Source organism: Trachinotus anak, unplaced genomic scaffold, assembly GCF_046630095.1.
Source record: "Trachinotus anak isolate AG129_WGS33_773 ecotype Australia unplaced genomic scaffold, CSIRO_AGI_Tana_v1 ptg000025l, whole genome shotgun sequence".
Lineage (NCBI taxonomy): Eukaryota > Metazoa > Chordata > Actinopteri > Carangiformes > Carangidae > Trachinotus > Trachinotus anak.
In genome coordinates, this window is record NW_027273876.1 from 9,133,320 (window position 1) to 9,148,266 (window position 14,947).

Consider the following 14,947-nt stretch of genomic DNA (forward strand, 5'->3'; position numbering starts at 1 on the left):
TGGGATGCTGTAGCACTCTAGGGGCTGGCAGCCACTTTACATTTTCCTTGACAAAAATGCTGACAAGGATTTCTTACATTTTGCTTGCTAACTGCAGAGTAAAATCTTAGCTGTTGTGTGACATTCGTATATTGGAGCAAAATTGCTTTCCTGGAGAGTAAGACTCACCTCACTTTCGATTAAGTTTGTACATGTAATCTCTATATCTGCCTCGACTGTGACAATGTAGTGTAGGATGTTTAGTTTTAATTGTACATGTTCCTTTTCATTATTTTCCTCGGTATCATCCTGTGTTCATGGCTGGATTGTTTCATTATTAGGGCCATCACAGTGTGCCATTACTGGATTCTTAGTGGCTGAACTCTCACCCTTTCCTTCAGGTTCTGTCACCGTCAAACTCGGGGCGCATTATTCTAATGATCACACACACATATATACACCACCAGTGCCACCGCCACACCCCCCCCCAACCCCCCAGCAACCCCCCTCCCACCTCACACACCCACCCACACTCACCCTCCCCTCCCCCCGGCCCTAAAAGAAGACAGAATGAGGGAGAGAAGAGAGAGAGAGAGAGAGAAATTCAGGAGGAGAAAGCTTTGAAGTGGCTTTCCATCGCAGTGAGTCTGCCGGCCGTCTCCCCGAGACGTGTCACCTTTGCCGAGAGGGAATAGGAAAATCACGTTTCGAATGGTAATGATAACATACTAATCACTTGAGCTCTTTGAAGAACCCGGGGAGTGTGCTACTCTGTCAGTATCCCTGGCTGCCTCATGCTCCCAGGCACACACAGGCACTGCAGCCATGGTCTAGGTGTATTAGCTTAAGCATTGCATGTCAATACGTCCCCTCCATCTCAGCTGATCCATAGGGGCTCATTATAGACCAGGCTTGGTATCCATTTTCTCCCACGTGCAAACTGCCACCATCTCCACTTCCACACCCATGTAACCCCTCCCCGAAACCCTCTACCACACCCTACACCAAAAACATACCACACCTTGCATCCTATCCCACTCACCATCTCCTCATTGCTTTCCTGTTATGAGCAGCCCATTTTACCACCCATCCACCCACCCATTCTCCTATCCCTCCATCCTCCCCCTGCCCTCCCTTTAACTATTAAAAAGTATCTCTGCAATTTTAAATGACATCTGTCAGCGGCGCGAAGAAAAAGGAAGCGAGGGAAAGGAAAGAGTTCAGAGGGAGTTTTCTCCTCCCTGCTCTTTTCCCATCCCTCTTATTGTCAAACTTTGAAAAGCATGTCATTGACTTATTTTTTTTCCTCCACATTTTTCATTTCCTCTGAGTGATTAGCTGGTACATGTTTTGACAGCCCAACCAAAACTAGAGATTTCACTTCTCCCCCTGTCCCCTTCGCTCATGTGATGGGCACAAACCCTTGTCAGAGAGGCGGTTGCCATTCATCGGGTTGTTTTTGAGTGTCAAATGTGTTACATCTGATCGGTTTCTTAACATAGCATATTAGAAAGGCCATCAAAACCAACAACATTCGAGTAAACATTTAAGTCTTCCAAGTTTAAGATGTTCATGATCCTCTACTCTGAAGGCTGTCTGGAGTTAATGAAAGCTGGGTCTTAGTTTGGACTTACACATAAAGTGTGTCACTACAGTAGATAATATGGGGCTGTACATGTTGTTCTTCCATCTGTGTATGTTAGATGGGTTGTGCAGGTAAAATACATTAAATTTGAATTACTGTTGGTCCTTTTTTTAAAAACACCAAGAGATGGGTTGGCAGTCTGTAAAAGGTGAAAGTTGTGATTTTTAACCAATCGCCAATTTAACAGTTCAGTCATTATTTAAAATCTGCTTCAAGCAGACATAATGATGAAATAAAATATATGCATAAAATAAAACAACTTTAATGTAAAGTTTAATATCCAGGCATTGCTTAAATCAAAGAATGATCAAACAGATCATTCTACTGTTAACTCATTAGATCTAGGGAAAAATGTTGAAATCATTCAAACAAACTTAAACTTAATTCAGACATTTGAGCATCACCACAAGTCAAAAGTTACAGTCCATGGGCACCTGTATCATCCCTTTGAAGAGAATCTGACCTGCATGTCCAAAACATAGACAACCTCATTGGGAAAACTGTGGGGAAAATGCCACAGTTGGCATTTTCATGCAGTTTAATATAACTTCAACCAAAGCAAGTGAGATCAGTTATAGTTAGCGAGGCTCTTTTGTACAATGTCATAAAAAATATAATGTTGAAAAAATTAAAGTATGTATTCCCAGCTGGTTTTCTCAGCAAAACAGTTGCCAGTACTCAATGACAAATTGACTAACTGTAGCTGTTAGTTGAAATGAAACTCAGGGTCCCCTGATGGTTACAGTGGGAAAAATTGTATTTAAACCTAACAGGAAAACATTTGAAACATTGTCAGGTAACCTCAACTAATCACTCACAACATGTGTACAAAAATCCCACTCATTCCTGAAGACTCTTTGTACAGGTAACAATACGTATTCCATTGAAAATCACCTTGAACAATACAAAATGTCAGGAACAGATCAACATGCATTGGTGTCAATTTAGGCTTTTGTATTCATGTAGAATTGGTTCCTCCTTATTCATTTTTATTTGGATATGAGAAGTGTTTAAATAGCTAATAAAATATGAAATTATTTACCCCTGTTATTTTCCATAAATACTACATGTATGTCTCTGTAATATATGGTGTAGTAACTGGATGAACACAATGAAATGAAATCATAATGGAAGATTTCTATGTTTGAGAGCCCCAAGATAGACCTCAAGGCCATCAGTCAACAGATCAGATGTTTTCTTGCCTTGCTTGTCAGACATGAATTGTTTAGCTATAGAGAAGGAACCAAAACCTCTGCTTCTCTCGGTATCTGAGGAACTGCTATCAACTGATATGTGTACACATGATATTAGAGCCCTAGCTAACACCTTGATACTCACAAACATCCACTTTGAAAAAATGATCAAATTGCTTTTAATATTTTATGCAACACATCTTTTCTTGAATGTCTATGCTCTCTGAACTCCATGTTTTCAATGGACAGGCTTGTCAATTGTTGATAGCTGTGAGTAAGCCAAGGGGCGATGCAGTAACTCATACATCATGAATTACTGTTTTGGTCTACTAATGTGGATATACAAGAAACAGAGAAGGAATTTAATGGTTTTGTGTGGGATAACTATTACACTATAACAATGTTGATTTTGAACACTTATGACATTTGATGAGTTAAAACAGGCTTCATTATTATCATCTATTTTATTATTCAAGAAATCTTGACTTCATATGTTTCATTACTATCTACAATTTAGGGACTACATGTTGACTTTGTCTTAAATTTCTCCTCCAGTTGGAAGCTATCACCTCAACAGGACTGGAAAGCTTCAAATTAAATTAAATTTTATCTTGATTTGCACCTCCCTGCCTTAACCCCCACCCCCCCAACACCCCCACCCCCTGTGTGCAGCAGAAGGCTGTGCTGTGAAACAATACAAGGAGGCAACAAACCTCAAAGTAGTTCTTGTTTTCATGTCCAAGATGAGGCAGCAGCACCTCTTACATTGTCAGCCTCAACATGCATATGCTTGATATTCCATCAGCATATAACACATTGTCATCCATGAAGGTTATTGCCAACCTGGCGGTATTATGTTGTCGCTGTGGATGTGGTCTGTCTGTTTAGGTGACAGTGTTGATGTGTTTCTTTGAAATAGGTCCCAGCCCTCTCAATCAATTTTTTTTTTGTGTTTGTTTCTCTGGCTTTATTTTTTTTTCTCCTCTATTTGTTGCAGAGAGCGCATCTGTTGGACAACACAGAGAAGCTGGAAAGGTCATCACGGAGACTGGAGGCCGGCTACCAGATAGCAGTAGAAACTGGTACGAATTCTGCTTTGGATTGGGATGGGAAGGAGTGGGGTGGTGTTGGGCGGGGGTTCAAGATAGTGGTGAGGATGAGTGAGAGACAGCAAATTGTCTTGCTCATACGTGAGGTAGGTGGATATGTGTGTTTTTGTGTGTGTGTGTGTGTGTGTTTGGGGGGGTGTAGAGGGTGGATGGGGGGTTTGAAAAAAAAAAAAAACTCTTTCCTTGACGTCTGATGACATTTTCGGGAGCACATCAAAGGCAAGCCAGGGAGAGAGAGAGAGAGGTGTACAGGCGACAGATCGGGTGCCGCTTCTCCTTGCTCTGCTCCCGAAGAAAATTCATGCTTCGCTATGGCTGTGTGTGTCTGTGCGTGTTGTGTATGTGTGTGTTATGGGTGGGTGGTGGTATGTTTTTTTTTTTCTTTTCTTTTTTTTAAAACACAAACAGACAGGGGGTCTATGAAAATAAACAACGTCAGCGTTCTTCCTGAAGTTCTTAATTCAGGGGTGCAGAAGGAAGAAAAAAACATAATATCACTTTCTAAATAAACCATCCAAAAAAACACACAAACTCCTTTTTTTCCTCATTATCAAGGATGGTTTTTATCTTAAAATAGGAAAAAAGCTCATTGGGATCTTAAATAGATTTAACCAGTTAGCATATTTTTTTTTCTTCCTGTCTTCCTTCCTGACAGTCACCACATTATTGAGGCACAGTGTATTCCTCAGAGATGTATCAAAGCTCATTCTTGAAGTATCAACCAGCTTTCTGTGGCTTCCGTTGTAGTTTTGAAAAAGTTTGTCAATTTACACTATAATCGCGGGGTGGCTGGCATGTGCGACATCGACAGATTTAATAATTCAAGTCAAGGAAGGTTCGCACGCAGACCACCAGCTTTTGATGTTCTCTGTAACTTGCATTCACAAATTCAGAAATACAATCTGCATTCTCTGCTTAAAAATGTTGATTCAAATGTCTCAGATGATCCTGCCGTTATCCGGGTTTTTCGACTGTGTCAAATTCTGCGACAGCCGACAGATTGTTAATTCTACCCAGTTGTATCTTTCACTAGAGTGGCTCGTTTTGATGTTTTGCCTCACAGCTCGGTTGGTGTTTAAGAAGTGGGCCATGGCTTAAAAGTGTTCAGTACCTCCTGGGCCCGGCGGTTTCTCCTGTCATAGTCAGCCACATGCCCCCTGACCCTGTGTCACTGGTGGCTGTCTCATCCACTGTGTGTGCGGCGAGCTAAGAACAATACTCGTTTATCCTGCCTTGGTCCCACACACTTGGCTTGGTCCACACCAGCTGTGGGTTGTGTTTGTGGTTTAGTGGGGAGGCTTCGCCCCTGCGTCTTTAATCCATGACCCCTTCCTTTACTCTGCTGTCGATACCAACCCTCCGCTCAGATGCACAACCTGAAATGGCGATGTCTCTGGGTCAACCCGGGAATACATCTGCACAAAGAACTTAGATACACAGGGAATATGCACTCTTCCACCAGACTAATTACTATATATGCCAAGCTCTCAAATTCAACAAACACACTGGGCACAAACATTAGGTAGCCATATTTATCCACTGGGTTTATAAGGTTTCACAGGGTTTGCCATCTGATTCCAAATTCAGTTTGGTCTTTAATTTAGTGTTGTTCACCCATCTCAAACTATATATTTACTCCTGTGGTTCCTCAACGGCTCGTCACAACACTTCTTAGACATCTTCATGAAATCCTGCACTATTTAGATCATAGTCCTGCCACAGTTCTCAGAGTATTGAGACACAGTACACTAAGGGCTGGGATTTGTCTGTTTGGAAACAATAAAACATTTACTTTTATAGTCCAACAAAGGTTTCATTTTGTGTAGTTCCTTCTTTCACACCAACAAATACAGCATAATGAAATAACGAAGTGCACCACACTTTATTCATGCACATTATGAAAATGGCACTGGCAGTTGTTGAGGAATAAGCTTTGAGTTTTCAAACATAGAGGTGTGGCATCCATAGACGTAAAACAAGAATAATTAGAGTGTTAAGTGTTTTCCAATCATACACTCTCTAGTCACACTGTTAATACTTTTCTTGCCACTAACCTCAAGTCTCCTCAGACATCTAAGCTGTACTTTTTCCAAGAGCAGTTTAGCATCATTATTTTGCAGTAATTCAAAGTTGCATTCTCTATCCACAATGACACAGTAGCACTTAAGAACTGTAATTGACCAGTGGGGGAAGTGGAACTAAAAGACATTTTATTTCAAAGAGATAGATCTTGAACAAAGAAATGGCGTAGAATCTCAGCTTTGCCCCCTTTTCTCTTCAGTGTCGACAATATATCTCTTAATGACCAGGAACAAAAAAACCAGGATGCTTCTAGGTCATATTTAAGGGGAAAAAGAGGACTCTTAGTTCTAAGAAAAGATGAATCTTCACACAGTACCATTTTATCAGATTTTAGCATTTTTTTTTATTTATTTTTTTTACCATTCTCAATGTCTCCAGTGTATTTAGTGAAAACAAAGACTTGCCAAAAGCAGTGAGAGCCCTCAGAGGGATACAGAAGAGACTCTTTGGACATGCAGAGCTATTTACCACACACACCCTCAAGAACCAGGGTCCTCTGTTTGTCTCATAAATAAAGTATAGAACTTCATTAGTGTGGAGCACTGGCTTAAAAGCCCAGGCATAGCAACAAGCAGACATGGGGGCTAGCCCAGTTAAAGAGGGCCCTAAATAAAGAGGGAGGGCATGCAGTTAGCCAATTTAAAGACATTTGAGTCAGGGACATTTGAAATGCCCAAATGTGGAGTCTTGACTGATGTTAAATCAAAGACATGCCAGATTTTAGTCCTTCTCTCCACAGTTGAAAAGATTTTGAATGATTTATGATTGCTTGTTTAGAAATAGCTAGCATGTCAAATAAGACATCTAAGTTGCAATGATTAGCTATTCCACCTTTTTGATTATTATTCATTGAAGAGGAGAGAGTTGAGTCTTACTGATTGACAGCTCATACAAAACATGGCTAAAAACTGTTCCATCAAACTCATGTTGAATTTTCTAGTTATCGTAATTAGAATTCAATGCTGTTTATCGGCATAACTCTGATGGCTGAACTGCTTTAATTTAAATTTAGTTTGTTGTATCAACATAGAACAGCCTTGTGCTGATGGTACTGTAAATGTGCAATTGTTTTATGGCACTAATAGTAATTGTAAACTTAAAGATGGGCTGCTGATGCGTCTGCAGAGACATTTTCATTTTTGTTGTTTATTTTTAGAATTTGTTTTAACATGAAATGTAAAGGCTTTTAGCTGACACAAATAACTTAGCAATGGCAGCAAAATGAGCTGCTGAAACAAAGACAGACACAGACAAAAGCATTGCTACTCTGCATTTTAAAGGTGGCCAGCAAGAGGCTGAGAACACTTCTTAGGCTAGTGTTCTTGGTGTTTAGGGGCCTGTAATCAATCCTGCAAAATGAAAACAGCTCATTAGGGATTGATTTCAGTCCCGTTTAGATAAGCAGAGAGGGTCGGGGCCCGGCCCCCAGGGGCCCCAGCCTAGCCCAAAGTTCACACCATGCCAGGTAGAGAGCAGCACCGCAGGCTATCAACTTTATTAGGATGGAGATAAGCTGATTAGACCTTGTCAATCAAAGGTGCCAGTGACTCAATCATGATCCAGGGGACTTTTTCTTTCTGTCTCTCCCCTTTTCTCTCCCTTCCCACTCTCACGATCTCCCTCTCTTTTTTGTGATAAATCATTGAAGCGACCAACAAAGTGGCAGCCATCACTGGGCTAAGCTAAGCAGCCCTGCAGTTGTCACCAAGGCAGACGCGTGAGGACCCTGTGATGATGTGACGACTATATTAAAGAGTACATCAGTTTGTTTTAGAGCAGTTTGATTTTCAACTGCAGTGGTATTAAAAAGGGGAGGGGGGGGAGGCGAGCACGCCGGCGTCATCGCACATGATTTCAGTGGCAGAGCAAGGGGTGCTGGGACAGCAAGAAATAAATAGATAAATGACAGAGTGACGAGAAATAAATAAATATGTTTTTGTAAACATAAAAAAAATCTTCATGGCTCCCTTTTGAAGCTGAGCGTGGCTTTGAGTCTTGCTGAGAGTCCATGGGCGCTGGAGTGGCCCAGTAACACAGCTCACGTTTGTCCCGACTCTCTATCTCTCCCCCTCCATCTTTGTCTCTTTCTCTGTTTCTCTCCCACTCGCTTTATTTCTCCCTGTTCCCTCTAAAGATCAGACTCGATGATTCTTTTGGTGCTGGGCCACCAAAGTGGTGCTTGCTCCTCAAATCCATACGCAAACACTTAACAAATTACATAATCAGTTACATTTATGGAGCCCAAGTGATATTTAAAGCAGACTCTATTATTAGCTCTTGACAGGTTTTATTTCTGTTATTATTATTTACAATTTTCAGTTAATCCAAAGAAATATGGAGTGTAATATTTAATTACATAATCATATTAATAAAACATATAAACATAAAACATATCTTTACAAATTAAAATATTCAAGTCCATTATATATTATTTATTTATTTTTGGAAATAACTTTTTTTGAAAATATCCAAATATAAATATATAGTCCCTATTTTTTAAAATAAAGTAATGTTTAACTTTTAAAAAAATAAATTCCCATACTATATAACAAATCAGTTTTGATTTTTTTATTATTGGTCTATATTTTGTGTCACTTGTTAGTACACTAGTTTCATACTTACTGTTATTCAGGATTTTTTTCAGTCACTATATGAATTATTTCTAGAAATGTATATATGCATTCATATGCATAGTATATATGCAATGTAAATGTTTTTCTTATTAAAATGTGACTGAATCTTTTCTCACTGCTTTTGTTTAGTTTATTCCCTCTGTTCTACAATGTAGTTTGAATATTTTAAGGATCTCTTTTTCGTTTCTCTTTTTAAAAGGACAGTTTGCTAAAGTGGATTTCCTTGAGGTATAGCATAATAAATCACTTTTTTGTAGGGCTGATACAATCGGCATGTTGTATTGTGTTCAAAAAGAATATGAAGTTATTTGATAATTGTTTGATTAATGGAGCCAAGATCTAGGACTTAAATATTTCACAGCTTGAGTTTTCAGCTGAGGAGAACGGAGGACTTTTTTTGTTTTAAAAATACGATTTTAAAGGAAAAGTATGTTTTTCTATAGCTATTTAAAAAGAAAATAATTGTTAAAAACATGCCCAAAATTTAGCCTGAAACCATATTTCCTAAATATATATGCTTCAATGCCTAACATCTTGCTCTCAGAAAATCTAGCCGTGGGTGAGCTGTTTATCGGTAAACCCCCGGTGGATGAAAGGCGTAGCAATAATGATTTTTTCTCTCCTAATCGGACCTTGTCAGCAAGGCGTCTTATCGTGGAGAGGAAAATGACACCGATCCTATCGAAGAGCCTGGAGTCCGAGTCGGCGGCACGTGTCCCCCCCAATCATGGCTGGCCATGGCCCAGCCATATCTAGCGCCGCCACAAACGGCGAGCGACGCTTTTTTCATGTGGACTTCAAAAACGTTGCGAGTCATTAAAATTGCACCCACGTTCGGCAGCGGGGATCAGCCGCTCTGGAGCGAAAATGGGATGTGGGAAGAGGAGACTCGCTAAATGTGTTAATTCCATCCTCACATGTTTACGGCTTAATTTTAATCTGTTTGAGGGAGGAGGAGGGGTGGAGGGACGATTGGAAAGGGGGGCGGGAGGGGCAATGAGAAAGCCTCGCACTGCAATAAATCGCCATTATCTTTGACACCCTAGGACTCAGCTGTTCCAGGGATTTAGGGGTCCACTGGCAACAGTGTATATCGTAGGGCATGAAAACACTGTTTACGCTTGAACTGCGGTAGCTAAGGTGCAATCACCAGTTTCAGGCTGCACAGACAAAAGGCCTTACGTGCACAATGGCCAGCTAGCATACGGGCTCTCAATGGAAGAGCTGAACCAACAGACTTCAGTATGTGTTTGTATGTGTGCACTGGTTTCCCTCTGTGTGCGTGGGCAAGTCAGAGTTTCCCTGTGTATCGACAGGTGTTGTCGCAAACGTCCAAATATTAGCTTAAGTTAAGTGGCGCTACAAAGATGGCAGTGAGTGATCTGTTTGTGTAAAATCAAATGAACCTTACACCAAGATGAATGCTTATCAAAATTTCCTAAATGGATAACGCTTCAGTTTAGTCCACCAACTGCTACAGCAACTACTAGTCTGCGTGTGCCCCTCAATTGGGTCTGCACAAAGTGTTAGCTAGCATTAATAAAATTATGAGAAAATCTAATAATTAGACCTTTAGTCATTTATTAGCTTCAACAAGGCTCTCAACATAATGAGTCTCTTGGAAGTAATGATCTGACTAGAGCACTCATTGGCGCTTGCCTGCTCAGTCAAACATGGGACAACATTTCTCTTAGAGAAATATACATTTTTAAATGAAATTTAAACGTAGTAAGATAGATTCAATTTGAGCAATTGTTTAGTACAGATTTTATCAAACAGTTGCATGTTTAAGATGCAGGTATTACATTTTAATCTTTAAGCACACTTAAATGACAGCAAATTACACCTTCACGTCATTTTCGTGCATTGCAAATGTCGCGATTGGCCATGCAATATTAACTCAGATATATTATATACTGAGGTCCTGAGAAAACGGCATTAGCATGGTTAACTGAACATGTGTGACCCAACAACTTGATCAACTTTTCTCAATAGAAGACGATGATGAATGGTCCATGGTCAACTACAGATGAATTTAGTAACAATCTATTAATATAAAAAAACATTGCCAATTTCACCTGTAAATAAATGTCCCTTAGTAATAACCTTGAATGAAGTCATTTGGGCATAGTTTGTAAATTGTTCTATATTCTCAATCAAACCTCATCCAAATCATTTATTGATATAATCTAAACCTTATCTCCAGATATGAAACAACCCCCAATTGCTAGATAGTGGTATGCTACTATATCTTAAAAGACACCTTTGTCCCAACCTTAAATCAGATTTTTTTTTTTCTATTTTTAGGTTACAATAACTAAAAAGATACCCCCTGCTTTCTTGCATGCAGAAGAAAAAAGTGTAGCATTGACCTCTGGCTGACACAGAGAAAGCTGAGGGAGGGAGGGGAAGATGGAGAAAAAGAAAGCAGCAGAAAGAGCGACAGAGAGGAGAGAGCTAAGACAACAACTGTGAAGAGCCGCATAGGGTTAAAGAAAAACTGTTTCAGAAGGAAATGGGAGACAAAAGCGAGGACTCAGAGCCCCCATGGGCGCTTTAAAGAGCCGCTACATCTGAGGCGCTGAAATATTAAAAACGGAAAGGGAGAACCAAAAAAAAAAAAAAAAGAAAATGAAACAGTGAAATAAAGTAAAGGATTGGCAGTGAGAGAGAATTGTGCCACCTTGTCACCTGAGGACGTATATCAGAAATATTAATTCAGTGATGAGAATGACGCACTGCATGACAAGAGGATTGATGACAGTTAAAACCCTAAAAGGAGTAAAAAATGAGGAGACGCTTATCAGAGTGAGTGTGGATAGGCTTCTGTACGGGAATAAGACACAGGATGGAGATGGCTATATTCACAATAGCTACATGTTTTAACATTTTCCATTTGTTTATCAATTCAAAAAATAAAAACTCCTGCAGCTTTTCTTTGACCAGTAACCTCCTTTAGATGTGATCTCATTTACAATGTAGTAAAGTGACAACCTTTCTTATTTAAAAAGAGGCAAGAGGCGCGCTACTACAAAGCACTTGAGTAATGACAACTGAGTCAAACTACCATTAGCATTGTATCTTCACAGTGAGCCTTCTGTCAAGATGGCAGACATAAATGGGCAATTTTTGATGCAGATTCAACAGAGTTTTAAGGAAGAAAATTGTTAAGGGGAAAATAGTACTATTACTGCTTCTCAATATTTCCCTTTTGCTTTACTCATGTAAAATGACAATTTTGGTAGTGTTCAAAATAAAATCTGCAGATTTCAGCCATGTACCTGTGATATGCCATGGCATCAGTAGTTTTCTGAACAAATGTTTTGAACAGATCTTATAACCACACAAACTAACAGTGTTTATTGAAACACTGTTTCAATAGTGAAATCATTAAATATTATATTGACAAATGTAAAACCTGACAAAAGCAACTAATGAGTAATCTATCTAGGGTTTTTCAGCAAAACTAAACTTTTTCAAATTAGGAATACTTGCCTAATATTTGCATTTGCAGTTCAGCTGAAATTGTGTGTCAGATTTAGCAGTAGTAAGCAGACAGTCTGATAGTAGTTTGCTACCCCACTGACTGCTGATGCCATTTTAATGTAAGTAGTCTGCCATCATTCACTTACAGTACAGCTATATAAAAGTTAGAGTTTGCAAAATTTATTTTTAAGCGTATGCCTTACTGTTACAGTAAAATAAAATAGCCAAAATACAAAATGAGTATGTAATAATAATAATAATAATAATAATAATAAGTAATATTTTCTCTAAACTTAACTACTGTGTTAACCAAAATGTAGAATAAATTAGGTTTTTAAATAACTCATCCTCTCTTGCCTTGCACCATCGCCCAAGCTCATAATCTTAAATATTCTTGATTCTCAGTTTTCTCTGAATTGTTGTCATTTTTACAGTAAATAGAAAACTTTTAATTTATACCTTGCCACTAAATCCATTGCCACATTATATGTATTTTTTGCACAAGGTTTGTTTCAATGTATTTATTTTGCCCCCTCAAAAAGCAATCAATCAAGTAATTCACTTTTCATACTAACAAAAAAAGAATCAGTGCTATCCCAATGCCTAACCAGAGTGTACATTTTTTAAGGGAAAGATATGTGCAATCAGTTTGTGTTTCTCATTTTTCCATCACTCTCATACCAGTATTTGAAATGCAGACTGGAGAGTAATGAATTATATATTGTGATAAAATAATAAATGTTAAATATAAGAGGTTCCTGAAAAACAGCAGTACTTTTGCAAAACTTGGACATAATGCACTTTGTTAAATTGTAGATAAAAGTTTTATACCTAGGTGATAAGATTACTGGTCTTGAGTAATCTGCAGCATTTTAATGCTTATGATAGTTAAACAAGTTATTAATATGTTATAGTAACTTTCCTAGATGGGACTGCATTCAAAGGTCTGTGAGGAAACAACCCAACGACAGTAGTGACTCCTTTTAGCTTAATACAGTGCAGCTGCTGCAAGATTGGATTTAAATATCTTGGTCTAAATCTAAAAAAAATACAACTGCTCATGATCCCTGCAACAATAAGTGTTAGTTCTAGCCTTGAGAAAAATATTTGATGCAGTGTTAAAAACCATAGAAGACTAAATAGTCATTAGCTCTTAATCTGCATCTTATGTAGACATTTCCCGAGCCTCCCACCCTGCAAGTTACACAATTATACTGTACAAACACAGTGAAGCACATTAGCCACCTCCGTCTGTCCTTGCTTCTCTTTTCCTCAATGGTAGCCCCAAGGAGCACCCCCCTCACCCCCACCCCTGTCAAAGGATCTTCCTCCTTGGCTGTCCTGTGCCCATCAGACAGGGTGCCCGCCCGTTTAAGACACCCAGGGAACATGAAACAGAGCCGGGCCGAGATGTCAGCTGGTTGCCCCATCTGCCAGTCAGTGGGATGGTAAAGCTTTTGTCCTGGGGGGTAACCTTAGGAGTGTTCTGCGTGCTGCTCAAGCGTGTTTGTGTACGCACACATGTGTGAGTTGCTTTGGGACAGGAGAGTCTGCATCACAGTTCTGAGCCAGGCACAGACAACATACTGATATTGTCCTTTTAATTTATGTGTGATTTGTGTTTGTGTGTGTGTGTGTGTGTGTGTGTATGTGTGTGTGTGTGTATATATAGGATAGTCACATTTTGACCAAATTGACCAAAATTTTAATTTGGATTCTCTGTTGTCAGATCAGGCCAAAATAACAGCTGTGTTTACCACAACATTTTTGAATGGCAGACATTTCAAGGGAATAAAATGTATAGGTGTCAAAGAATTGTCCTCGACTGGATTGAAGTTAATTGGTCTCATTTCAGATCTGCTCACTTCTTATGGAGAACACAACTGGTGGAGTACTCATCAGACTTTTAAATTGCCTGGAACTTGTCTCTATCCTTCCCCTGTTCTCCTGTTAAATAACATAACCTTCACAGTACAAACAGTTTGACTCTCATATAAATGAATCAAGGTAGTGACTGGATGGCGGCTGGCCGGCTGGTTGAATCGAAGCATAATTCCACTTGTGCATTCTGTCGTTTGGTAGATAGGCTGCGCCCTTGAGCTGCTTTAGGAGGGAGGCGCTGCAAGACGGTCTGTAAGAAGGTGCTGAAAGGGGGGCCTCTGTGCATGCACGAATGCTTGCACATAATCCTTTGGACGGGTCTATGTGAGCCCAAGAGTTCCTAAAAAGAGAATGCACATAGACAGCATGAACTTATTTATTTACCACTGAGTTATGCTTTTGTAGTTGTGCCTGTCAAGGATATCAGCACAAGTTAATATGTGTGCTTTTCTGTGTGTCTGCATGTGTGTTTCTTTTAGTAATACGTGCATGTTGCTTTTGCTTTGCACCTCAGTTTCTTCATGCTCAGATAAAATGTGATTTATAACAACAAAGTCATCCCTTTCCTGCGCTGTAATCATTTTTAGTCAACTTTGACTGTTGACTGCCATGTAGAAAGCTTCCCTTAAGTGGTCTACATAGTCCCCGTGCTCACATCAGTCAGTCTCACCGCATGATGTATGTAGTGGTAGTCCTGAAGGGCTGATGTATGCACAGCTCTGCACCGGCAAGTCCTCCCTGAGCACATCTATGATCTTGGGTTACTCAATCATCAATCAAGGCCAACTGCAGCGTACTGTACTGTCGCCCATCTTTTAAAGCTCAGTTGTGAAGGACTGGCTAAGATGGCCTAAGGGACACTTCCCTTGGTCTGACGCATCTCAGGTTTGATGTGAATATGTGCGTAGTTATGACTACACACAGAACAGAGTGGACGCA

General features: G+C 39.6%; 1 protein-coding gene across 4 annotated transcripts in view; it reads left to right on the forward strand.

Annotated features, from left to right (window-relative positions):
• vti1a (vesicle transport through interaction with t-SNAREs 1A) overlaps positions 1-14,947 on the forward strand; it is a 113,467-nt gene that overhangs the window by 30,817 nt on the left and 67,703 nt on the right. For all 4 annotated transcript variants that reach the window (XM_071463644.1, XM_071463643.1, XM_071463640.1 and 1 more), the window contains one exon: positions 3,815-3,899. In XM_071463644.1, the coding sequence (XP_071319745.1) occupies positions 3,815-3,899 (85 nt within the window). The remainder of the gene's footprint in view (positions 1-3,814; positions 3,900-14,947) is intronic.